Source organism: Bombyx mori, chromosome 11 (genome assembly GCF_030269925.1).
Source record: "Bombyx mori chromosome 11, ASM3026992v2".
NCBI classification, from domain to species: domain Eukaryota; kingdom Metazoa; phylum Arthropoda; class Insecta; order Lepidoptera; family Bombycidae; genus Bombyx; species Bombyx mori.
In genome coordinates, this window is record NC_085117.1 from 6,555,819 (window position 1) to 6,582,672 (window position 26,854).

General features: G+C 37.7%; 3 protein-coding genes and 1 long non-coding RNA gene across 7 annotated transcripts in view; 2 read left to right on the plus strand and 2 right to left on the minus strand.

Moving 5' to 3' along the window:
• The window catches only part of LOC101744167 (netrin-B), a 249,874-nt gene that overhangs the window by 117,028 nt on the left and 105,992 nt on the right, over window positions 1–26,854 (plus strand). The window lies entirely within an intron of this gene.
• Window positions 2,251–2,632, minus strand: Bbx-a2 (bombyxin A2). The gene is given in 1 exon segment (NM_001110301.1): window positions 2,251–2,632. A coding segment is annotated over 1 exon segment (270 nt). The 5' UTR covers window positions 2,569–2,632; the 3' UTR covers window positions 2,251–2,298.
• Window positions 3,574–3,960, plus strand: Bbx-b1 (bombyxin B-1). Its single transcript, NM_001128319.1, has one exon. It carries the CDS (start codon window positions 3,636–3,638, stop codon window positions 3,906–3,908), a length of 273 nt encoding a protein of 90 aa, NP_001121791.1. The 5' UTR covers window positions 3,574–3,635; the 3' UTR covers window positions 3,909–3,960.
• Window positions 10,101–15,378, minus strand: LOC134199615 (uncharacterized). Its single transcript, XR_009974175.1, has 2 exons — window positions 15,118–15,378; window positions 10,101–10,563 (listed from the first exon to the last, which is right to left on the minus strand). It is a non-coding gene; the product is annotated as an uncharacterized LOC134199615 (long non-coding RNA).

A 26,854-nucleotide genomic window follows, 5' to 3' on the forward strand; every position in this document is an offset into this window, starting at 1 on the left:
TAAACACTCTGAATTGTACAGTAATAATAGTCTCTTATTTTATTTCGAGTTAAATTTAATAGGCAATAGAGATTCATAGTTACAATGAAAGGACAATGCCCATTTTCTTAGGGCCCCTAAAAAAAGTTGTCGGGTCATGATGGTTTTAACTTAATTTGATAGACAAACAAATATCGTTTCATATTCAGAAAACGATTTTTATATTCTCTCCCAGGTTTAAGAGAACTCTGTTTTTTTCTGCAGCTAAAATTAAGTTGTTCATTGTTTTCTTCGAAATCAATAATCGCTCTCATCATTATTTACAGTATTAAATAAGTTAATTGTGGTTAATGTTGCTAGAAATAGGCCCTTACGTACATTTTATTATTATTATATCCTCATAATAATAATAAAATGAAATGAAAATCCGGAAGCCGGCAACGATATTGTTGTTGTTGTTTTTAAATTCGCCAATAAGCAGGCAAAGAGCGTAGCCTTTACAGCCTAGTCTGTCGTAGTTATATTTTTTTTTGTTCAATAAAAAGCTGGTGTATCTCTTTTTATTGCTTTTTGGGAGTTTTGACGTCAACTCGATGAATAACACATTGAGTGAGCGTGAATTTCCGCAGACCTTTTATCTTGAAAAAAAAAAAAACAGTCACTGCTATGTTAGCTGTAGTTTTATTCCAATGCCTCAATAATCGTGAACAACGATTATTGAAGTTTAATACACAAAACAACACCCAATTTATATATTATACATCACAATAAACTATTAAAAAAAGATTAAAAAAAACTTCAAGTGACGCTTCACTCGGGTTGCTGCCAAAACTCTCTAATCATATATAATAAGAATAGAGTAATGGTAGGCCATTGAGATTTTTACTAATGGAATCAATAATATCTAAAAATATTAAATATGTAATTCATGTTTTTAAGTAATAATTATTATTACATTATATAAATATTGGATTGATAAAAATAAACTAAAAAGTCTATAACCATTAGCTTTTTTTTTTAATTTGTTGTTCAAGTCACAGACAACTCTTTCGTTTGGCAGCTTAAAGGATTACTATAAGGCTTTATGGGCTAAGCCCTTTGCCTATTGACGAATTTAAAAACTATGGCACTCAGTTTTGGGATGTTATCAAATAAGTAATTTATTTTTTCGTAAAACAATGCCAGGCTTAAAGAAATGTTGATACATAAACTAAACAATGCAAAAAAATAAGGCATAGTTTTTCAAGTACAAATAGTTTTGACATAAAGTTGGCCCACTTTTGGGCATTGTCCTTTATCAGTAAGACAAGAATATGACAGTTTGAAGATATTATATTTGAGAATACAAAATCATACCATTGTGGCGACTCAAAAGACCACTACAGATAGAAAGACCAAACTCTTGAAGGAAGTCGAAAGAGAAAAGGAAGAATGACAGATGATAGAGACAAAAAGAGGAAAGAAGATAAAACGTGTATAATTATGGCCTTTATAGAATTAAAGATACCCTACATGAAATGAATTTAATTTCATTAACTTTTACGCTGAAGTTGTACACACTTAGGCGAGCATTCCTTCAGCATGACCAATATATTGTTAATAGGCTGTTGGCCGTGAGCATTTGTGAATGTTATCTGAACAAAATTAAAAGCCTAAAGAGCGGCATACACAAGGTCATAAATTTGCTCTCTTACATGACATTTTTTTGGGTTGATTTGCTGGTTCTAGGTTATTGTTTGGTTAAGTACTACACAGTAATGCAATTATTCTTGGGTTCTGTATTCCCAAGTAACCGGGAGTGTTATGACTCTGATAACCGCTTAATATTACCCAGGCGTGAGAGTCTGTCATGCCACGCCACAAAAGTAAGCATTTTCACGGGGCTCGAGGGCAAGACAAAACCTTTTAATTTTGCGGTGGTAGGGCCTCTTGTGAGTCCGCGCGGGTGGGTACCACCACCCTACCTATTCCTGCTGTGAAGCAGTAATGCCTTTCGGATTGAAGGGTGGGGCAGCCGTTGTAAATATACTTGAGACATTAGAACTTATATCTCAAGGTGGGTGGCGCATTTACGTTGTGGATGTCTATGGGCTCCAGTAAACACTTAACACCAGGTGGGCTGTGAGCTCATCTACCCATCTGAGCAACAAAAAAAATTAAAAAAAGATCAAAATCAACGACGTAAAGGGTGTAAACCGTATGTGTATCGCCAGTCAACACTTCTAGTTATGGTTCAGGAAGAGAAGAACAACTTTTTGTTATTTACAGCTATTTATTTCCAAATGTTTTGAGAACGAATTAGTTTGGTAAAGTAGTGGTCTAACAGTACGACAGAAGCACGTCCACGCTGCAGGGTCTGAGACAGCACTCATCCACGATGCCGCGTCCTGCCGAGTAGGGCATCAGCCACGCGGAGCCGTAGCTCGCGAACTGAGCATCGCTGCGCTTATCCACGCCCTCTTCCCAGCATAGGTCGGCCATAGTGCGAGCTAAGTGGCGCCCGCAATACGTGTGCACTTCTTGTGGCTGTTGTGTTGACACCCACATTACTGTTGACAACATTAATGCAATAGCAAGGAGTATCTTCATGTTTGGCGACTAAAGTGTGTTTCGGAGGACGTCTCGCTGATGCCACAAATGAAATGTGAATGTGAAGAAAGTTAAGCAACCCTTCCTTTATATATGGACGATTAGTTAATGAATATTGATATAATAACACATGGGCATGTGATTTATATGATATTGCGTAGGTTCCAATAATTAACCAATGAACTGAATTAAATGTTGTACATTTACTTGACGCGACTTTGAACGCCTAGCAAACTTTATAAATATTAGTCATCATAATTAGTAAATAGTAAATTTTATAGGAGACAAAGTAGGCATCATCTGTCATCAGTGATGAAATTAGAACCAGTTCATAATGCTCGACACACGCATGGCTGGAAGAGAGTGCTTATGACTTTATCAGAGCTGAAGTCATCATCAGGCTTTATGGATTGTTTATGAAAGTATGAGGTGGTCTAAGCGCTTTGATAACTTGAATCATTTCAAAAGATTGGTAGTGGCGTGAAAAAAGTACGTGTTTTGAGTGGTGACCGGGTTATAATGTTAAAATAATTATTTTAAGCCTTAGATTAAGACTATGTTTCATTTGTTGCGAGCTTCAACAAGCCCAAGGTTCACCAAACTCTGCGAACTGGTATTCTCCAGTAGAGCACCGAAGTTATTGTTTTAGCAGTTCATAAAATGTAAGGGAACCGAATTCTTGTGCTGGAACAGAGCATTCACAGTAAGCAAGACAGTAACCATGTTGACGGATTTTATATGCGAAGCGTGGCGCTGCTCGGGAATCAATATTAGCTACATCATTATCAATATTTAGGCTAACATCTGCCGGTCTAATTGATTTGACAGTGTGTAAGGTTTCATTCAGGCTTTAAAACGTTTGACCCGGGTGTAAATGAAATTTTCCAGATCTCTGGTCTAATGTGCTTTTGACGTAATGGACCCACGCGACTTTGTAAAGTGGGATTAATTGAATAGTAATTAAGGAGTTTTCAATATAAAACCACCAGTTCATGTTGCTTACATCACATTCAAATCCAATACGTTGAGCTGATAAGGACCTTCTCCTAAAACGATTACAAAGCACCATGATGAAGACTTCAGTAATGTTCATGTTAGTAATCGTGATCAGTCTGATGTGTTCAGGCGAGGCGCAGGAGGTAGCGCGCACGTACTGCGGCCGACACTTGGCGGATACACTCGCCGACTTGTGCTTCGGGGTGGAGAAACGCGGCGGTGCGCAGTACGCGCCCTACTTCTGGACGAGACAATACTTGGGATCTCGCGGGAAACGCGGCGTAGTAGACGAATGCTGTTTCCGACCTTGCACACTGGACGTTCTTTTATCTTACTGCGGTTAGGTTCACTTCTATCTGGAATGTTATTAGTTACTATTAAAACTTAATTCATAAACTGGCAGTAAATAAGTATTTCAGTCATTTTAATATAGTGAAAGTCTTGAGATGAAGATTTTATATTTTTAGATTTGTAATACATCATCCTCCTTAAGTCGTCATGTCCTAGAGGATAAGACGTCCGATGCATTCGTGTTGAGCGATGCACCGGATGCGATGCAACGAATGTTCACGATATACGGTGAAGGAATAGCATTGCGTAATAAAAATCAAACCCACAAAATTATAATTTGCGTAATTACTGGAGGTCAAGACCTCTTGTACGGGTAGGTACCACCACCCTGCCTATTTCTGCCATGAAGCAGTAATGCGTTTCGGTTTGAAGGGTGGGGCAGCCGTTTTAATTATACTTGAGACCTTAGAACTTATATCTCAAGGTGGGTGGCGTATTTAGGTTGTAGATGTTTATGGGCTCCAGTAACCACTTAACACCAGGTGGGCTGTGAGCTCGTCCACACATCTAAGCAATAAAAAAAAAAATACACGACCACATTACATGCTAAGTAATTTGTATGCTTTGCTTTGTTTTATGTAGTAAAAAAAGATGTGTTGTGTTGGCGCGATTGACTAATTTTGCCTTTATGATACATTGCGATATTACAGAAAAGCGCGATATTTGACTCAATTAAAAAAAAAAGATGTGTGGTGTCGTGAGACACCGGATAGGAACGAAGTTCCTTATTATAAAAATATTAATTTTAAGTTCTATTCGAGGTATAAAGAAAATAAAACTGGAGGTTTCGCAACAACCCACGGTCATTCGGTAACGTGCGAACTTATTGTGGTACACTTCATTCACGGTTATTTGCATAAGAGTTAGTGTATTGCGCAAACGAACGCTCTGGGATCGTGGTCAATGAATGATAAAAAAATATTATGTTATTTTTTGTACGTTATTACAAAGTTAAGTCGTACACTGTGCGCATTACTAATAAAAATCTTACGTTACAGACGTTTTTTCCCGGTTAGGGTACCCCTCCGCAAGGAACTTCGTTCCAAAAACATATTACTGAATATGAATTTATTGGGAACAAATACGGTAATAAAATACGGTACTGGAATAAAATTGCAAGTAATTCATTATACCTATATAACCAACGTCGTTGTTTATTGAACCAAGCCAATAATGAAAAGGTACCAAGCAAGTATAAAATAAATCATAAATGAAGCCTAGGCAATTAAAAAAGATCCATGAAATAAGCAAATTGCCTGAATAAACATATCTGACAATTTATCCCTTATTATCTATAAGTATATGAGTGGGTTTGGCGACAACAAAAATCAAAGTGAAACAAATTTCAAGGTTTAATGAGCAGAAAGTCGAAATATGCATCATACATAATATAAATATTAACGGAGACACATGGCGTGGGGATGTGTTGAAGTCCTACAAGACACTTCACAGGTGATTGCGCAATGTTTTTCAGAAGAACGGGCACTGATCTTATGCTAATGTCACAAGTCGAATGAATTATTGTAATGAACACACTAAATTAATAGTTGAAAATGAAATTGTTCCTACCGCTTCTGAAAGTTTGGAGCCTTTACTTGATAGGACATGGCCTATCAAATAAAGGCTCCATATATTTTAGTCTTTGAAAAATGTTAAGAAACACGTAAGGTACGTGTTTCAACAAACTTTATAGTATTTACCATTAAATCGTGAAATTCAAAACAATTACTACTTAAAATTCTCACCAATACTAATAAATAAACGGCAAACATCAAACTACTTATACTAATAGCATTTAACAATCAGAATCAATCACACTATATCACGCTATAGAGAAGTTATATCTTATCTTGATGTATCTACGGACCGTGGATAGTTTGTAGATAACTTGATTGTTTATGCAGATGAAGGCTTTAGATTTACTTAAATCGCTTTATTAGGGAGGAGTTTTTGTTTAAGTTGTTTTTATTTAGTGCCGTGATGGACAGACGGACTTTAGGCCTTTACAGTATTAAATAGCGAATACATCATAAAAGTTTCGAGCAGAAAGCTCTCCTTCTTGAGACTAGAGGCGGAATCTGTTACATTTGCAAAGTTTTCTGTGCTTTAGAGGGAATTTCTTTGTCGCTGATAGACAGTATCATGGGGAACTATTTCAACCACGTTTGGCATATTATCAAGCGCTTCTGCTGATCATGACGGGAAAGACAGGAGATACTTCGAAAATCGCTAGCCTGGTGCAGATGGTTAGTTTCGCAACGGATAAAAACCATTTTACTTTTTTTTTATTGCTTAGATGATTGGACGAGCTCACAGCCCACCCGGTGTTAAGTGGTTACTGGAGCCCATAGGCATCTACAACGTAAATGCGCCACCCACCTTGAGATATAAGTTCTAAGGGTCTCAGTATAGTTACAACGGTTGCCCCACCCTTCAAACCGAAACGCATTACTGCTTCACGGCAGAAATAGGCAGGGTGGTGGTTTTTACTTTAAACTTTATTGATTTGCTACATACCATCCGGTTTTTCCTGAGCGTGTTATGTCATGTCTTTTTTGAGTTGGAGCGTATCAGTAGCTTGGCTATGCTCCTTAAATCACCATGGTTATTACCGTCACGAAGACCAGATACGCTTGTTTTTCTTTGAAGACTATTAAAAACTCATTCCTTAATAAAATATAGCTGTGCAGTGAAGAGAGTTCATTACATTACGTGCAGCTTTTAGAAAAGTAGACCCATAGGTTAGTGTAGACCCGGCAATACGTCCTGCATGAGGCACGTAAGAATACCTCCGCTTACACATTTTTTCTGGTGGTTGAACCTCTTTTGAATCCGCGCGCGTAGGTACCGCCACCCTGCCTATTTCTACCGTGAAGCAAGTGAATGCCTTTCGGCTTGAAGTGTGGGGCAGCTGTTGTAACTATACCTTATAGAAAGTAGACCTTAGAACTCATATCTCAAAGTGGGTGGCGGCATTTACGTTGTAGATGTCTATGGGCTCCGATAACCACTTAAAACCATTTGGGCCGTGAGCCCGTTCACCCACCTAAGCAATAAAAATAAAAAAACGGAAAGCTTTTTTCAAAAATCCTAAAAATAACAATAAGATTGAATCCGTTCATTAATGGTATCTAGTTATGAAACCAGCACTTCACACGTCTGTGGGCGAGCATTAAGCTAATCCCATCATATAGCTATTAGAACTAATCATTTTGTTGTTACGTACAACAAATTATGCATTCGTTGTGTGGTATAAAGTGTGAGTGATCAGCGATTTTAACTGTCAAACAAAATCCTCATTTATAAATTGACCATCTAAAGTTTCTTCGTTTTTCTTCTATGGGTATAGAAGATAGCTCATATGATGTGCCTTTGGATATCGTTCTTAGAATCTCTATATGATTATAAAAAAAAATCTCTTTTAAACAATGATGGCGTAAAATTTAATATCACACTTTATAATTCGTTTTTGGTAAAAAACTTTGTGAACACAACTCTTTAAGCTAACTTCAATTATTCGATGAGTCTACTAGACGCCATACACATTTCGCATAAGCTTTGTAAATAGGGCTTGTGTTATTAATCTTCTAAGCTGATCTTTTTTTTTTTTGTCTAGTTGTGTGGATGAGCTCACAGCCCACCTGGTGTTAAGTGGTTACTGGAGCCCATAGACATCTACAACGTAAATGCGCCGCCCACCTTGAGATTTAAGTTCTAAGGTCTCAATATAGTTACAACAGCTACCCCACCGTTCAAACTGAAACGCATTACTGCTTCACGGCAGAAATAGGTAGGGTAGTGGTACCCACCCGTGCGGACTCACAAGAGGTCCTACCATCAGACTTGATCTATACACATCTATACAATGGTACTTTTTTATTGTTGAGCATCTCACAGCTGGTATCAATGACAGCATAAATAATGTAATCTTAACTGGTAAATCTGGTGGTAAATCTTACTGGTGGTAGGACGTCTTGTGAGTCCGCACGGGTAGGTACCACCACCCTGCCTATTTCTACCGTGAAGCAGTAATGCGTTTCGGTTTGAAGGGTGGGGCAGCCGTTGTAATTATAGTGAGACCTTAGAACTTATGTCTCAAGGTGGGTGGCGCATTTACGTTGTAAATGTCTATGGGCTCCAGTTACCGCTTAACACCAGGTGGGCTGTGAGCTCGTCCACCCGTCTAAGCAATAAAAAAAAAACTGTCTCGAGACATAAGATCAATTGTTTTCACGGCGGCCACTCGATCCTTCAAATCGAAATGCAATACTGCTTTGCAGCAAGAACAGAATGGCGGAAAGAGTGTGCGAGAGCTTACACCACGCCCTACCTCCACTAGTAATATAAATATATAAACTTTTAATTAGAAATACACCTTTTTAGGAAGTGTTAAGACGATAATACAATTAGAAGTGAGTGAATATATTATTGAGAGGTTCCATTACATTCATGTTAATAAAAATCCATGTTATTGTAGAATATTAAACAGGAAATCGACAAATGCTTCTACTTCTACACGCTAAGTATCATTCCAAATACTTTATTTGAAAATTTTAATTCGTCACTGAAAACAACTTAACACGGTTCGTTCTCGAAATTTATAGTACAATAGTAGTATTCCTTTGTTATTAAAATATATATGTCGCTATATCTCGTAACTTACGGTACTAATAATGACTGTTTGGGTTTAATAGCAGCTGATCTCACGGTGATCAGAAACTAAGGGTAATTGGAATCATTATGTTGTTTTAACGAGAATTCTGGCAATTATTTTCTAATACAAACGAGAAAATTCGATATGGTTACGATACCGTATTTTATAATGTACACAGCCATACATTAAATAAAAAGAAGGCACAAATTGTATCTATCCCCTAGGGTTGTGATTCTAATTTTTCCCGCAGTCCTATACAATTATGTATTAAGATAGTATGTTAAGAGAACTCCCGTGATATACATCTGAACTACTTTTGAAGTGATGTTAAATTTTAAACTAGTTTAAGGGATCCATCAGAGTAAACTACAAACTTGAGATAAAGATAAAAAAAAATTGTTTTTGCTTGTAGCTTGGACCAATCCAAAGTGCCCCTCGGTTATTCTAAAGCACGTTATCATGGCGGCCATTATATTGTATTAACGAGATCTTAATGATTTGGTACCACTTTGGTTATCCTGATTCAATGTTTGTGCCGCAGTATCGATTTTGGGTATAAATTGATATTACATTCTGTTGTGGCGAGACGTTAGTGGGGCTTGGATATAATTTAAACTATTTTTACGGACATTACCGTGCGTTTATTAATCTAATTTGATTATTTCCGCAGCCTCGAATGGTTTTCAGTTTTCGTGGCACGGACGATTCGTCGAAGGTTTGAGAATTTGTTTTCTTTAAAACGTAATGTATTAGTTTGTTCTGTGTCTATCTATGTGTATATCCACGGAAGAATGCGGAATTTGTCGTAGCATGAAATAACCAACTTGACACTAGAGCTATATGTATAATAAAAGATGTGGCGTCGTGGAACACCAGGTAGGAACGAAGTTCCTTCGGCTAATGTAGAATCGACACAATTTGCAAAAAAAAAATCATGCTCAATTTTATGTAGGTTGTCTTGATTTTTCTCTTAAATTTTGCTGATTAGTTTTTATTTAAGTACAGGAAAGTATTTAGGAAATTCAGTATTTTAGGAAATAATAAATTACGTAAAATAAAAAAAAATCGTAATTCAAATTATCAATTAAAATTGAGAGAGAAGGGATGAGAGAACGAAAAGGAAGAAAGAAAGAGAAAGGTATTATACACTGCTCGCTTGTGTATACGACTGTCGCGCCTGCGCACGTCTCATTTAACGGTTTTATTCCACGGACTTTTTCTTACAGTTTTACTATCACATTTTTTTCAGTTCGGTCGCGCAGCAAAATCCCTATCTCCTCCAAGCCTGCCGTAAGGAACTTCGTTCCAATAATACTCGTATGGTATAAAGTGATTTAACTCAAAATGTAAGTTACGACATTTTTGCTTTCTCCCGTCGACATGTAATGGAATCATAAAATTTTGACCAAATTTTAAGACCTCTGATTAACTTAAAAATTTACAGACGAATCAAGGACCGTTGACGATATAGCAGCTTTATTAGTTAAGCCTAATTTGGAGACCAGGGTCACTGGAATAAAAAAAATCGGTTGTCTGTAAAGTTGGTTTACTGACGATAGTTGAACGTGACAACGCCATAAGAAAATACTGATGGAGTGGTTTTATTTTTCAATTATCGCAATTATCGTTGCTATAAACAATTGACACCACATTCACTTTTCACTGAACTTCATATTTGACGAAAACATGTAAATGTATTATTGTATAGCAGCTGTCCACGCGGATGCATCGCTCACTCAAGTAGGAGAGAGACCGATGTCAAAAGCTGCCGAACGCGGAGGTCGACTGTGCCTCTTTGTCGCTCGTTGCGCGCTCTCGTTTGCAATTCAAGCCTTAAATGGAACGCCTCAGAGCGAGGTAACGCCGCATGAGTCATGTTTTTTCGTGCGTGCAGCCGGCTCCATCGAATTATAAGACGTTGTCACGTTAAAAAAGATTTCTGAAATTTTTTGTTCGTACTCCACATCAAATAGTTTCCATTATAACGTCGTCACCTATAATAAAAATAAAGGATTACATCAAAATCAACATTTAGAATCAAAACAAATGGACACGTGTATGTAAGCTTGAGGGTAGACATTATCTTGTTGAACACCAAGTAAAACGATGTCACTATTTGATTCCTGATTTAATCAACAATATGTTATCTTAACAATTCACTTTAACACTTGTCCAACTTTAACCAGTACGTACAACAGTCACTGAATCACACAACGTAACAAGGATATAGTAAGTGCACCAGGCAAGCGCAGTCCAACGAATGTTTCTTGCAAGGCACGCACCGCCTTTTTATACTAGCCGGCGCAGCTGGCTTATGAGTCACTTCTGTTGCACGAGTGGAACGACACGGCCGGCGCACCCGGCTTGTGTGAGTCACGCCTGTTGTACGTGATGTTTATTAGAAATATTGTTAACGCCGTCACGGCCATACTGACATGCGCTCGTCCTCGTGCGCCTTTTTATGGTTGTTCTGTAGACAATAAGCGTATTCGTTCATCCTGACATTAACGGATGCAACTTAAAACGTGGTCTATGATATTAACAATCTAATACGGTTCGGTTCGCATAATTCTTCAGAAAATCCTATACTGGCTATAAATACTGACTGCTTACATACCTGGGCCAGTTCATTTAAATCTCTTCAGGTATGTAAGTATGTCCCTTTTAACTTAAATCGGAATTGTTATCCCTTCAGTTTTTCGAACTGGACCGGATAATGCTAGACCGGATCGCAATCCCTGTAGCTAATTGTTGTGGCTAGTCCGCATGAAAATCCCTATAGCCAAGCCATTGGACCGGACAGACCCTTCAATGACTTCACACTTTTTTTTTTCCTCTTTTTTTTTATTCTTTGCTAGTCCGGATCAACATCCCTTTAGCCAAGTCGTTGGACCGGATACACCCTTCAACGACCTACATTTTTTTTTTCTCTTTTTTTTTTTTTTTTGCTAGTCCGGATTAACATCCCTTTAGCCAAGTCATTGGACCGGATACACCCTTCAATGACTTACAATTTCTTTTTTTTTTTTTTCCTCTTTTTTTTTTTGCTAGTCCGGATTAACATCTCTCTAGCCACATACAATTCTCTTTTTTTTTTTTTTATCTGCGTGTACGGTAGCGTTTGTTAGAACATCTCTTAAACCAGAACATTTATACGGAATTTCTTCAGAAATAGTGCGAGACCGACCATCGTTTTCTACATTTGCAACACCTGCACCTGAGGTGCCTGAGCTTACAGACATTGTATCACTACCCGCAGACTATGTTTGCTGTATCGCTATTTGCGGACAAAAATGTCGCTTCTATTGTCAGTGATAGAGTCGTCATTATTAAGATCAGTTTCATGAACAAGATTACTTAACCCATCTGTGTATGCCGTCACGTCATCGTCACTATAATTTTCAGAAATTTCTAGTAGGCCTGACGGGTCTCGAGGTACTTCGCGTACCCATTGAATAAATTACTATGGCTTTGTTTTATAAGACTACATTCTGACCCTGAATGGAACATAAAGGGGGAGCCAAAACCACTTATCTGTAACATACTGAAGCTCTGGAACACACGTTGACGTCTCTGGTTGGACCTGCCACAGCACCTGGAGCAGTGTCGTTTTTCTTCTTGTAGCGCATGGAACACCCAGAAGCTACATGGCTCGCATCACCGCACACGTAACAGCCGATTTGCAGGCGAGAGCCGGGCGCCCACGGATGAGGAGGTTGTTCAGGTTTTGCAGGCTGTATTTTTGTGAGGCAAGTAGCAGCTCGAGCCTTAAGCGAATGTGTGAGAGTCAAAATTAAATCGACACCATCCAATACTTCAACTACTTTAAACGGCCCTTTAAACTTCGTATCTAATTTCGTTTGATTATGCCCTTCGTATTAATGTGTGGACGAGCTCACAGCCCACCTTGTGTTAAGTGGTTACTGGAACCCATAGACATCCACAGCGTAAACGCACCACACATCTTGAGATAGAAGTTCTAAGGTCTCAGTATAGTTACATTCGCTGCCCCACCCTTCAAACCGAAATACACCACTGCTTCACGGCAGAAATAGGCAGGGTGATGGTACCCGTGCGGTCGATGGCACTATACGGAGCACCCGTCTGGTGCCACGTCCTTACCCACGAGAACGTCGCCGCGCTGCGACGCCGGCAGCGCGCGATCGCAGTCAGAGTTATTCAATGATACCTCACAGTCTCCTACGAGACGGCGCGCCCTAGCGCAAGTGCAGTCGGAGCGCGGGGGCTCCAATATCGGCAGTCCGTGCTGGAGGCGTGATCTCGTCGTTTGGCGGACCCGTCGGCCGGCCTCCGTACCGTCGAGGCGATCTGCCCGGTTCTCGCGGACTGGGTGGGCCGCGACCGCGGAAGTCTCACCTCCGGCTACCTGTGCAGACTCACAAGACATTTTACCACCATGCAAACTTCTTACCGCAACAAATCTTACCAGCCACCACGCAAACTACAATTTTACGGGTTCCACCTCTCTTACACGATGTTACTCCCACACTGAGGAAGCCAACCGCGTACACTTGTCAAGCACGCACAAGCACGCACTTCACCGGAAAAACCTGCATCCGCCAGCGGAACCCGAACACCGCCGCATCGCCAGACACGAACGCACCGGACGTCTTATCTTACAGGTCACGACGACTTCAGATGTGTCAATTTTTCTTCCCCACGGAAACTTGCTTGCTTTCTTGTTTGCTTGCTTGCTGGAGCCCGAAGTCATCGAACGTGTAGTGTTATTGGTATTGAATCGAGTAGATTCTAAAATTTCAGCGACAATTCACAGTCTCATGTCCTGGTTTACTGTACTAGTGCCATGTAACTCTAGCAGTAGTCATTGGCTTAAAAACGATTCGTGTCGGAACTACTCACTCGTCATGACAGATCCATTATTGCGATCGAAGTTTCACTTGAGATTTGCACTTGCCTTAATTTCTTGCAATAGCTTGTTACGTGTTGTATTTCCGTTAGTAAATGCCATGTGATGAAGTCGACAGTCAAACTGGGCAACATGAGCCAGAACGTAAGATGTGACGATTTCTTCGTGGCTCAGATCTTCCATCGAGGTAACAGAGACGTTATTACACGACTTACGTATGCTGCATTCACGCTCTTGTGGCGTACCACTACTAGTATTCTGATCTGCATCATGTTTTTTTTGCTGTACTTCGAACATGTTCAAACACGTCACGCCAGTGAGAGTAGAGTCCTGATCTCACTTCTGATGTACGAGTGGAACGACACGGCCGGCGCACCCGGCTTGTGTGAGTCACGCCTGTTGTACGTGATGTTTATTAGAAATATTGTTAACGCCGTCATGTACTAAACTTATTTATAAACCGTTTCGATAAACGATAAACTCGCTTATTTATAACTGGTACTGCCTTTTCTTTATGACATAATCGAATTAGCGGGAATACGTGCTTTATGAGGCTACACTAGTAATCCCTCGCTGTATCACCCGCGTTCAATTTGTAATCCAAAAAAATAGAAGTCGCTGTAAGCATCGACGATAAAAGAGGTACTTGCGTCACTTTCTAGTCAATAAAATACCTGCCGACCAGTTGGTACGTAAAAACATGACCCCGCAAACATAGAGACGTATTTATTATAGCGCACATACTAGACGTTGTCGCGAAGACTGTGGATCTTAGTAAAAGTCAGAATAGGGTCATTCCAAATAGTTTCCAATGCATAAAATCATCTTAAACACGATCGGATGGCTTTAGAACCGTTTTTTTGTGCGTGTGGGTAGTTCTTTATGGTAAATATTCAAGGCTAGTCACACTTTCAAATATCGCAGAATGTGTGGTCGAATTTTCGTATGATGACAAGCGCAGCTGTTGAGCATATTGACTTGGATTTTAGTCTAGACAATTTTTTATGATTTAGCAATTCTGTATTCGCTTTTTTCTCTCTCTATGAGTCATAAAAAACTACGCTCTACTAAATCTATCGCTCAGTTTTATTAAAGAGTATTTAAATATATTTTTGACATGTGATAACGTAGGGCGTTAAATTTAGAAAATTGTTCAGTTCTAACATTTTCCAGTCTTCCGGGGCGTGACATGTTGAATTCTAAAGAAGTACGAGATTTCACTACAAATCTATCTTTCAAAAAAATATTAATCACTAATATAGATTAAAGCTAACAATAACATATTATACAATATCTATATATTAATATATGAAGCAAAAACTTTGTATCCCTTTTTACGAAAATTCCGCGGACGGAGGACTATGAAATTTTCCACACTTATAGAGAATATAGAGAAGAAGTGCACAATGCTAATATTTTTTAAAAATATACATAAAAGATACATTAAATCAATAAAGAAAACGTTACACACACTACATACCATGTATTTGACGCACACACGCATGCATACTATTTATTGTCAAACTTTTGTTCTTGACGTCTGTTGTCAAATTGAGAATAGAATATGGTTCGTCTTTGTTAATATTTTTTATAGTGTAGTTTTGGCGAAATTTGTGATTATAGAAGTATAAAATACAATCATAATAGTGTACAAACTTACAATTCCAATTAATTATAGTCGAATTTCGACTACTGCGGGACCTCTAGTACAATATAGTTATACAAGTAAAACCAATCAGAGATATTGTCATTTGCTCGTGAAATAAATATTTCTAACAAACGCATATTAATAATTAGGTCAAAAACACCGGATGCCCCACTAATTTTGCATTAAGCTACACCAATGAATGATTTCATTAAACACAGACGATCGCGTCACTTTGTAAACAAGACAAATAGCTTTTTGATTAGACGCCATTTTGCGGCCGATGCACAACGCTGTAGTGTCACTATGAATTTAATAAGGAGTCCAGCTTAAATCACTGTTTTTATGTGGCGACTTTGTTTATATCGTGAAGTAAATTTCTTGAGACATCTTTTCGAGATTTTTTCTTTTTTCTATTATTTAGATTTTGGTATTAACTGTAGTTCGTGAGTATAAAGGTGAAGACATGGCTTGCCTTAGACATGTACTACCTAAATAAAAAATACCCGATTTATTTTTACAATGTTTCCTATGATTATTATTGGTAGTTTGGGAATAAAACTTATCAAATTGAACATTATCAACGACAGCAGAAAGAAAATAAAATACTAACTAACTAACTAACTTTGTATTTAATCGTATGTAAGTCTATCTTATATTGTATTTATTTTACACATGTGTATATAAGTATATATTTTTATGTAAGTTTATTAAGATATAGCACTTTCCAGTGTGCTTATTCCTCTCCCTCCAAGTTTTGTTTTATATGCTTATTGTGTACATGTGGTGTTAAATAAAGAGTTACGTTATTATTATTATTAAGTAGTTTATTCTATTATTGCTCTCAAGTTGAGATAATAATATTGAATCGCATTGAATTTTTGAGTCGGGTTTAGCGTTGAGTGGCAAGTCGCAGCCCGCAAAACGACATCTTAACAGCCTCCTTCATGACTGGCAGGTTTATTAAGTTATTGCCGTCACCCACATTCTTGGAAGCGATGCGATGTTCTAAATCAATTTTCTATCCCTCTTCGTACATTTTACCGAGTTCTTCATAAGTATTTTATTAGTTGACGAATTTCATTAGACCGTATTTCTGATGTGGACCGTGTACCGGCATCATTAAATAGCGAAGTTCTATTTGAATTTATGAATCGAGAAGATATCTCGATTGCGCCTCATAGCCTTCAAGTTAGGTCTTAGTCGTACAAGTAGAGCCGGATTTTGGCCGGTTTTTATGTTAGAAGTTTTTTATATCTATTCCGTATGGATATTACGTGCGACACGGAATGCAGCCTAAAATAGAGCTAAGCCAATCGACCAGAAAGGAGAATTTCTAGCTTTGATTTGAATTTGGAATTGTTAGAAAAGGACATATACTTTTTACACGGAGCGTGGGAGACCATAGATGTTTTAGTGATGTCATATGAGCTGTTGTTCAAATGCTAATCGGTAATAATGGTGGATTATTAACGGTTTACTATTTGTCAAAAGGCAGTGGCTTCGGGTTTTTCCAGAAAGCACTTTCAAGTTATTAAATTACCACACTTACACTTTAATGAGACGACTATGAAAATTCTTCTCGTATAGTTTTTATCTTAACGTTGGTGATTTTTTTATTGCCCTAGTAAACAGAAGAGTATACGGCCCACCTGATGGTGAGTGGTTACCGTCGCCCATGGACCTCAGTAATGCCAGGGGCAGAGGCAAGCCGCTCCCTACCGTAATTTGATGGTCACTCTGAAAATAGACGCGAGATTAAGTCTTTCACTGTCTTTCTGTTCCAATCTCATATCGCATTTCAGTATTTGTCCTAATCAGGTAGACAAGTTCACGGCGCGTACGATCTTAAGAGGTTCATGAATAGGCAAAGTGCGATCGGACCGGTTTCCGTTATGTCCATAACCTAAATCATATATTGTCAGAAACCAGAAAGCATATCTGCTTCGAGCCAGAAACAGGTTTGATATCTTAGAGGAGATGGCCTACAATACACTACCTTTTAGAACAACCACCACCAACCAAGCAATCGGACCAGACCGTGATCACGTAGGTAATTATGAGCGATGCTGAGTTCAACGTGAAGTTTCACGGCGATCTGTCAACACGTACCGATACATCTCGGCTTATCTATAATGTATTCTGTGTGTGACGACCGCGTAGGCGTGATGTAGGGTTGTAACACACGAAAAGAATATGCAATTGTTTATTTTAATTTTATTTTTATGGTAGGTAGATGAGTTAAGACCCTAATTGATTTCGTTCATGAGGACCTCAATCTGAATACGGCCGGTCGTCTTGAGGTATTAAGTGGAATTTCAAGTCCTTACCAAAAAACATGATTGTTTCATAACCAGATAGAACAACAGTAATAATTACCAATAGTTTTGATTTTATTATAGACAGATATGAGTTTTTTGCGATGTTATTACCGTTGTAATTGTATTTGATTGCTTCAGTAACAGCTTAAGAATTAATTGTCAATTAAATGTGGCCAAGATCTTAGTGCAATGTGAAACGCGACCCACTGAGAAGATCCGGCGAGAAACTCAAGCGTAAACTTCATTGAAAACATATTTTGGGATAAAGCTGAAAGTTTCTTGTTCTTTTAGTGACATCATATTCAACTCTTGATTCGCGCTAGTTCTGATAAATTTGATTATTTGTTGTCTGGGCGGGCGTCCCGAGCGCGTATATTGATGGGCAGAGATGCACTCTCTATGGTTGGCTGGGTTAAACTCATCCAAGGCTAGGCCGTGGGTTGATATGAGTGATAACCGCTTTAGTCGCTCCGCAACGCAAATCGCCGACTGGGACCAACCCGTACGAGAAAGTCCGGCGATCTTTCTTCTAACCAAAAAAACAAACAGCCTTATATTATAAATGTTAAAAAGTTTATTAATGGTGCGGTAGTAGTAATTAACTGGTGGTAGGACCTCTTGGGAGTCCGCACGGGTAGGTATCACCACCCCGCCTATTTCCGCCGTGAAGCAGTAATGCGTTTCGGTTCGAAGGGTGGGGTAGCCGTTGTAACTATACTGAGACCTTAGAACTTATATCTCGAGGTGGGTGGCGCATTTACGTTGTAGATGTCTATGGGCTCCAGTAACCACTTAACACCAGGTGGGCTGTGAGCTCGTTCATCCATCTAAGCAATAAAAAAAAATATGTCGGAATTTCGTTTCAGATACGGTTAAGGCGGGGCACTGCTTTTATTTAAGTTTTTGATAATGGCCTGTATTGTGTTGATTTAAAATCAGCGTACATTAGTACAACATTAGAGGCATATATAAAATAAAATAAAACATTTCTAGAACTATGCGTTGATAACCCTAAAATGCCGTTAGTGAATCCGTTTAAAAATGTTACGAAACCAAAGAAATAAGAACGATATAAAATTATTTTGGATAGGAGGCATGTTCTTTTCGGTAAATTTATTCTTCGAATTTCTTTATACGTAGCCGTGGGGACCGCGCCATTTATATTTCAACCCACGATCGCTTTAGTTATTGCTTTGTGCTTTTTACTCAGAGTCTCCATAGTAAGCTTCTAATTTTTCTTCAAATCAGAGATGACTGGTGGTAGGACGTCTTGTGAGTTCGCATGAGTAGGTACCACCACCCTGCCTATTTCTGCCGTGAAGCAGTAATGCGTTTCGGTTTGAAGGGTGGGGCATGGTTGTAACTATACTGATACCTTAGAACTTATATCTCAAGGTAGGTGACGCCATTTACGTTGTAGATGTCTATGGGCTCCGGTAACCGCTTAACAACAGATGCGCCGTGAGCTCCTCCACCCACATAACCAATAAAAAAAGATGAGATTAAAAAAAACATGTGGAGAGTCCTCAACTGTAGGCTTGTCTGTTGCTCTGGTATTGCTCGTATTGCTGAGTTCCATGAGCAAATGTGATTTATTAATTTATTATCATTATCATTTGGTGGACCGTATGCTGTGTGCCAAGAAACACACGAATCAAAGGAATAGTCCTCGGCGGTAGGCGCCATCGCTGCTATTGCTTTTTACATTTAGCGCCAGTGACTATGACATTAGATGGGCATGCTCATACCTCTTCCAAATTCTAAAGTTGTTAACGACCTTAAAGTGCACTTGTATGTCACTATAAAAAGAGATGTTTCGAGAATTGGTGAAAGATTTACAAAAATCGATTGATGTTAAATACGCGCGTGCATTATAGAACAAGCATCGATTACTCAACCCCTGCTTTGTATCGATTTTCAGCACAGTAACCCGATCGCATTGTCGGAGACTCGAACGTGGCAAATGCACAAAACATCGCTAATTCAGTTAAACTAATCAGTTGGTTTAATAATGTTAAGTTGCAGGATGTAATAAAAGTTACTAGAGGTCCCGCAGTAGTCAAAATTCGACTATAAATAATTGGAATTGTAAGTTTGTACACTATTATGATTGTATTTTATACTTCCATAATCACAAATTTCGCCAAGACTACACTATAAAAAATATTAACAAAGACAAACAATATTTAATCTATTCTCAATTTGACAACAGACGTCAAGAACAAAAGTTTGACAATAAATAGTATGCATGCGTGTGTGCGTCAAATACATGGTATGTAGTGTGTGTAATGTTTTCTTTATTGATTTACTGTGTCTTTTGTGCATTATTTAAAAAAAATATTAGCATTGTGCACTTCTTCTCTATATTCTCTATAAGTGTGGAAAATTTCATACTCCTCCGTCTGCGCAATTTTCGTAAAAAGGGATACAAAGTTTTTGCTTCACGTATTAATAAAAGTTATGTAGCTTGGGTAAATGCTTTGAAATAATTGCAGTCTATAACGTCAGATCTACAGTGCACTCGTTTCCCGTGATTGGGCTATGACACAGTTCGAATCCTTAGTAATTACATATAATAGGTTGGGGAAAAAGTCTTTTCGCATTATAATATATTATGTATGAACTTGTAATAAAATGTCTTTGGCTATACTATTTGTATCTTGCTGGTTTTGGTATCACTAAAAGCTTAAATTTTAAAGATGATAATTCCAAATTCAAATTAGGAAAATGTGTGATTTTTATTTGTTTTTCGTACTGTCAAGATGAGTGAATCTAATGAAGAAATTCGATACATTTTAAAATTTACTGTAATTTTTATACAATTGTGTATAATAATATAGATAATAAGCACCCAAAGAACAAACAAATCTGTTCATCACACAATGTTTGCCCGATGTGGGAACAGAACCCACGACCCTCGGTGTAACAGTCAGGAACGCTAACTACCGCACCACCGAATTAGACAAAATACAAATACGTACTTAGCCCTTGCAATCTACTTTCAACACCCAACACTTTTCAAGCTTTCAATGAATACAATTTTGCTACCGCCCGATACTAACAAACACAATTAGTATTTACTAGACTAATCCGAACAATAAATAAATTAGGCTTTCATACAAATGGCCCCTCCCATTTGACCCTATCGACTAGATACTTAAAGGGTACGTAAATCCCTGCGTGGGGTTGTTGACGATTTCGAGCACAGAGTAACAAGTAGTGAGGTATAGTTGGGTCGAGAAGCTTATAATATTTTATCAGGTCGTGCCGAGTCGTAGATATGACTATAAGTTTTAGGTATATTTTATATCACGATATAGAGGAATAAGGACGTGTTTTCAAAACGAGGGCAACAAAATTAATGAATTTACGTAGTTACTATCTACTGGTAGGGCCAGATAGTTACTACTGGTAGGGTCTGCATGGGCAGGTATTTTTTAACTTTGTCGTCGAGTTTATCTGCTGATCAAAATCATAATAAAAAAAGTTTCTTGTAACGTAGACATTTTCAGCCGTCTTCAATAATGATTTTATAACTCGTTTGGAATGCGGGTCACCATTGCGAATAATCGGAAAGATACTCAGAGCTAGATGTGATTAAAACGGATTAAAGTATTTTTAGGAACATAAATATAATCTATGTTGAGGCAAAAATAAATGTGAAGCAAATAAAGTATACATTATATGGAAATTCTATATAATGTATATATCTACTCTCAGTCAGTTAAAAATAGAAAAGATTCAATCTGCCATAAAGATTCAACGTCTATCCATATTAATTAATAAAATGTAATAAAATGTTTTAATAATATTTTCTATCCGACAGTACATTTTGCGCATCGCTCGAGGCGTTCATTGATTCTGACATTTCATTACGATCCAAACGCAGACCGATTCAACTTGAGCCGTGAAGCCTCTCTGTTTACCCCAATTTACAAAGTTTTTCGTGTAAACAGAGGGGCGAGGTGTCTCACCGTAGTTTGGTTATTAAGTTACACACTAGTACGTGTGATTTTGCTATATTTGTACAGTTTAAAATCCTTTGTTTGATTTTACATAATCCGAGGGTTGAATTTGAGACATATTTGTTTCATTAAAATGGATTTATAATAACAAAAGTAAATAATGTGGCGATTCGAACATGTTTCAATAGTACATTTAGTTTGTGTATTAAATATTATTTGTTTATTTTAGTTTATCGCACGTGTTTTAAATATAGGTACAGTACAGTAGTCAGTCATCAATATATTTTTTGTATGTTTTATTGGCATAAATTGGTAGATAAAAGCCACAGCCCACCTGATGTTAAGCAGTGAATGGGGCTAATGAACAGGAAAACATGAATGCCACCACTCCGTTGAAGACTTAAGGTCTAATTCTCAATTCTGTATACAGTATAGTCCCCTTCAAACGGGTATAATACTGCTTCGTGGATCAAATAGGCAGATTGAACAGCAATCTGCCTATTACCCGTGCGGGCTCATAAGAGTAGTAGAGTAGACTAGTAGAGAGCCCCTGCCTTAGTTTGCACCTTCAATTTATTTGTACATTTACTAATCTATGAGTACCAGTTTAAAATTACTTTATTAAGGACTAGCAGTAAAATCAAACTTAAACATGGATACGTGATATTCTGGCGTCGAAATGTATGTTCCTTTGCGGGAAGAGATTTGCAAACAAATGCACGAACTCCTATTTCAACTTTTTTAACTTATTGTTTATTCAAATACTATGTATACAGTTCGCGTGGTCAGCTTTCTGTTGCTATTGTTCTGTCAAACCGACCGCTGTTCCCGGGCACAGGGTAACCTTGAACGTATAAAGAATGTGTTTAATTTGAATGTATTTTTTAAAAAGTAATGTTACGGCTCCAAAAACAAAAAGCACAGGATTGGAATCTATTACTTTTAAGAAAAAAAAAGAAGGATTGAGTAAGTTGTGGTGTGGTCTGGTCACGATAGATTAGAAGAGTTGAAATAATACGTCCATTTAGTTTGAATGTCCGGTTTATTACAAGACAGTAGTGCTGAAGAAGCATTTTAAATAACGCTGTTTACATACCTGAATGGTTACACACTACAAAGTCAATTATTGTTTTTCAAGTATAATTAATAAATCATTCTGTTGTGACTATCACAAAATCGTCGTGAGACGCTATTCGCGCACCTTCTAACTCTCGTCAATCTTCCTTGAAGTCTCATTAACAAGTAACCATGACCTGAGTACCAGTCGTCAAGTGGTACCAGATTTTACTGGTGGTTACGACATTGTGAACCTGTACTATAGAGTCGAGGCTTCTCTAGGTGGGGGGCTGAATTCACGCTGCGATGTCTGCGATCTCCCGTAGCTACTCACCAGGTGATCTGTGGTCACAGGTCATCTGCCCATATAGAGTAATAAAAAAGTTACGATTCTCTCGGACGTTTAAAATTAAATTGATTACCTGAAAACGAGAGACTCGTCGTTTAAGAACGTTGGCAATGATTGTACAATTTAAATATACTGTGTGAAATTTAACCCACTGAGTTTCTCGTCGGATCTTCTCAGTGGGTCGCGTTTCCGATCCGGTGCTAGATTCTGCGAAGAACTACTCTTGCTAAGGTTGTTGTTAGCAACATCGTCAGGTTTGAGCCCCGTGAGCTCATCTATTTGATAGGTTACGCTGATATAGCCTCTCAAGGCTATCAGCTTAGGTAGTAAAAAAAAAGCGAAATTGTTAAAGTTAGATCGCAGTAAAGTTAAAGTTTAGTAACTGTCAAGAACCATATTTTCACAAGGTCCTTTAAATTTTCGTTCAGAACTGCAATTGTGTAGTTAAAGCGTTGCGTGGAGTCTCGTAACCTAAGCCCACAGTTCAGTGTTCGTTGAGTATGACGAGCGTGCTTTGTTTCGGCGAGGTGTCGGCTTGCAATAGCCAGGCGACATTGTATCGCCAGTCTTACTTCCATGTAACGTTAACGTAGTTTTGTTAATATAACTTCGTAATTGCAGTTTCCCTCTCTTTCTCTCTCTTCTTCAGCAAATGCTGAGTGTAGGTTTCTTTATATTATGCACTCCATTCTTTTCGGTCTCTCGTCTTTTGCTTGCGGTTTTCTTTACGCGAATCATGCTTAAAACATTAACGCATTTTAAGATTATAAATTCAAAATTCATTCTTACTGGTAGATTAATTAATTTATTCTTTTGTTACAGGTAATAAATCTGGAGATCACAATGGTTGTGGAAACATAGATATGTGAAAATCTATTCGGATTTTGATGCGGTAAGAGATGTAGGTAATGCAATGATTTTAATGCATATATGGTATGATTTAAGTGGTAGAATATAAGACTCAAATTGCACGCTCACACGGGTGAGTGCTATCGTCCTGTCTATTTCTGCTTCATAGTCGTCATGTCTTCAGGCTTAAAAGGTAGTAAATACTTTAAAATTAAATGGATTAGCGGCATTTATACGATGGCACCGTCATGTTCCAGTGAATGCTAATGAAAAGTAAATTAAATCGCAATGTATATGTTGGTTATCATCTAGAAAATTAATCTGCCGACTTCCTCATTGCTTAAAACTGATTACGTAATAGTTGATTAGGAGGCAGTCGCGACACAGTCGTAAATCAATTGCACATATGTCGCTTGTTGTTCTCACTTAATAGCCGTGATTTAAGAAAGTATTTTCATAACTTTTATACTAAATAAATAAATAAATATTTACTAACAATCACGCCACGTTAACTGGTCCCGTGATAAGTTCGTAAAGAACTTGTGTTACAGGTACCAGACAACGGATATAAATAAATGTAAGATTTTACTATACACATACATATTATTATATTTAATATACATCCATAACCCTGGAAAAGACATTTATTTATATTTATCATACAAATATCTTCCCTTAGCGGGATTCGAACCCGCGACCCCCTTGTGTAGTGACCATGTCACTTACCACTACACCAGGCGGCCGTTTTATAGACCCTTTAAATTATTATATTACATTAAATACATTTGAAAGTTTCTGAGGTTGGTTGTTTGTTACTGTAATCATGCAAAAGTTAATGCGTTTAGATGGCTTTTCACAAAACTATAGTTTACAGCTTGGACAAAAATAACTTATGATACATTCAATCGTCGTAAATAACGATAACCACACAACATCAGGCACAAGCCGGGTACACAACGTCGGGTATACCTGTCTGCTATGATAAATAGAACAGTGTATTCGTTCGTGAATTTAAGTATCGATTTACAAACCAACTTGTAGTTTATGGCCGAGCAAGGGACACAAGCAACTCTTAATCTCGGGAAAATGCACATTTATAAAAACTAGTGGTGCCCCAGTAGTCAAAATTCGACTGTAATTAATGGAAATTATATGTTTGAATATTATTGTGGTTCTATTGTCAAAGACTTTTATAATTCTATTATATAATCACAGATTCACAGATTTTGCCAACACTACACGGAAAATAATATTAAAGACAAACAATAACAAATCTATTCTCAATTTGACCACAGACTTTAAACAATAACAAAGGCTTGACAATAAACGAACAGTATATGTATGTGTTGTGTCAAATACATGGTAGTGTGTGTAATGTTTTTTTTAAATTAACATAACGTATTTTTTATGCATATTTAAAAAAAAAATAACATTCTGCACTCTTTCTCTATATTTTCCATAAATGTGGGAAATTTTATACTTCTCCGCCCGCGCAATTTTCGTAAAAAAAAGGGTACAAAGTTTTTGCTTCACGTATTAATATATAGATTATTATTTATTTTTACGACTTAAAAAATACCGCCGGAAAGTTGTACGTATGTTTTTTTTATCTTTTTATTGCTTAGATGGGTGGACGGGCTCACAGCCCACCTGGTGTTAAGTGGTAACTGGAACCCATAGACATCTACAACGTAAACGCACCTCCCACCTTGAGATATAAGTTCTAAGGTCTCAAGTATAGTTACTTGTTGTCAAGTATAGTTATTGTTGTTATAAGCATAGACAAATGACGTTTTTTTTTATACCTCAGTCATTACATTTATGACGCTACAGAGTGTGCTATTGGTTATTGTTTCGTCATACCACACATGAGTGGTAAGATTTGTTATTACACAGAATCTTTGCCACCCATCACCATCACCACCCTGCCAATTTGCCGTGAAGCAATAATACATTTTGTTTTCAAGGGTGGATTAGTCTTTGCATTGTACTCTCTATAAACCCACCTACCGTAAACCTCAAGTCACTGTTAGTTCCGTCCGTGCTCAATAAGCTATAGTTAGCATAATCTAATAAAAATAAATTAACCCACAGACACAGCCCACTGAGTTTCTCGCCGGATCTTCTCAGTGGGTCGCGTTTCCGATCCGGTGGTAGATTCTGCGAAGTACTGCTCTTGCTAGGGCCAATGTTAGCAACACTCCGGTTTGAGCCCGTGAGCTCACCTACATGTTCGGGCGAAGCTGAAATAGCCAAATAATAATAATAAAAGCGAGATTAAGCCGTCGAAAATCTTAGCCGGGATTTGTTGGACGTGGCGCGTTAATTCATTTATACACGCACGTAAAACAGCTACCTGAACCTCTTTGTGTTTTGGTTGACTTAAAACAATGCTCTCGGCCGCGATTTCGCTTTAAGAGCAGCGGAACGACTACCTTGTGTTCGAAGCTCGAAAAGTTTCCTCTAATTTTCAAAGATGGCCGCACCTATTATAAAAAAAGCAATTCATCTGCAATCAACTCACGACACATATTATCATAACGACATCCAAACATATGATTTTCCGTTCCTATACGCCGATAAAATGTACAGCGTACTATAATTTCTGGCTTGTTATAGCCCAATAAGTTAATTAAGTTGGTATTTCCGAGCGGGGCCGTCTTGTGCCGGACGCGGTGTTGCCATGCATAGGAATTACTTAAAATAGAGTAAATTATGTCTTAAGTTCTTAGGTGTTTCAACTAATTCTTAACTCAAACATAGTGTTAATTAGGGCAATTTAGCATTGCTAATAGCTTATTGAAACGGGAACGATTTTATCACTATACTAAGAAAGACAGTAAATGTAATTTTTACGTTAAAATAGAGTGTGATCTCTTTTATAAAAAAAAAATTACCAATAATTGGAAACCACGATTAATATAAGGGGAAGAAAAAAATTACAGTTTTTAGGAAGATATTTTTTAAATCGAGCAACCCTAAGATAGGTCATAAAATTAATAACGCTTTAAGTAATTTATTTCGTTAATTTATTATCGTTCGCAATATTCTCTCTGAAGTATAATTTAAAATTTTATGAATTTATTTCAGTGAGGCGAAGACATAATGATATATCTCTGCTCTTGTATAATTTGTTAATTGAACGATTTGTATGTAGGTACAACTAATGGGAATGACATATTTTTCACTGGAATATTATCTTTCATCGATGA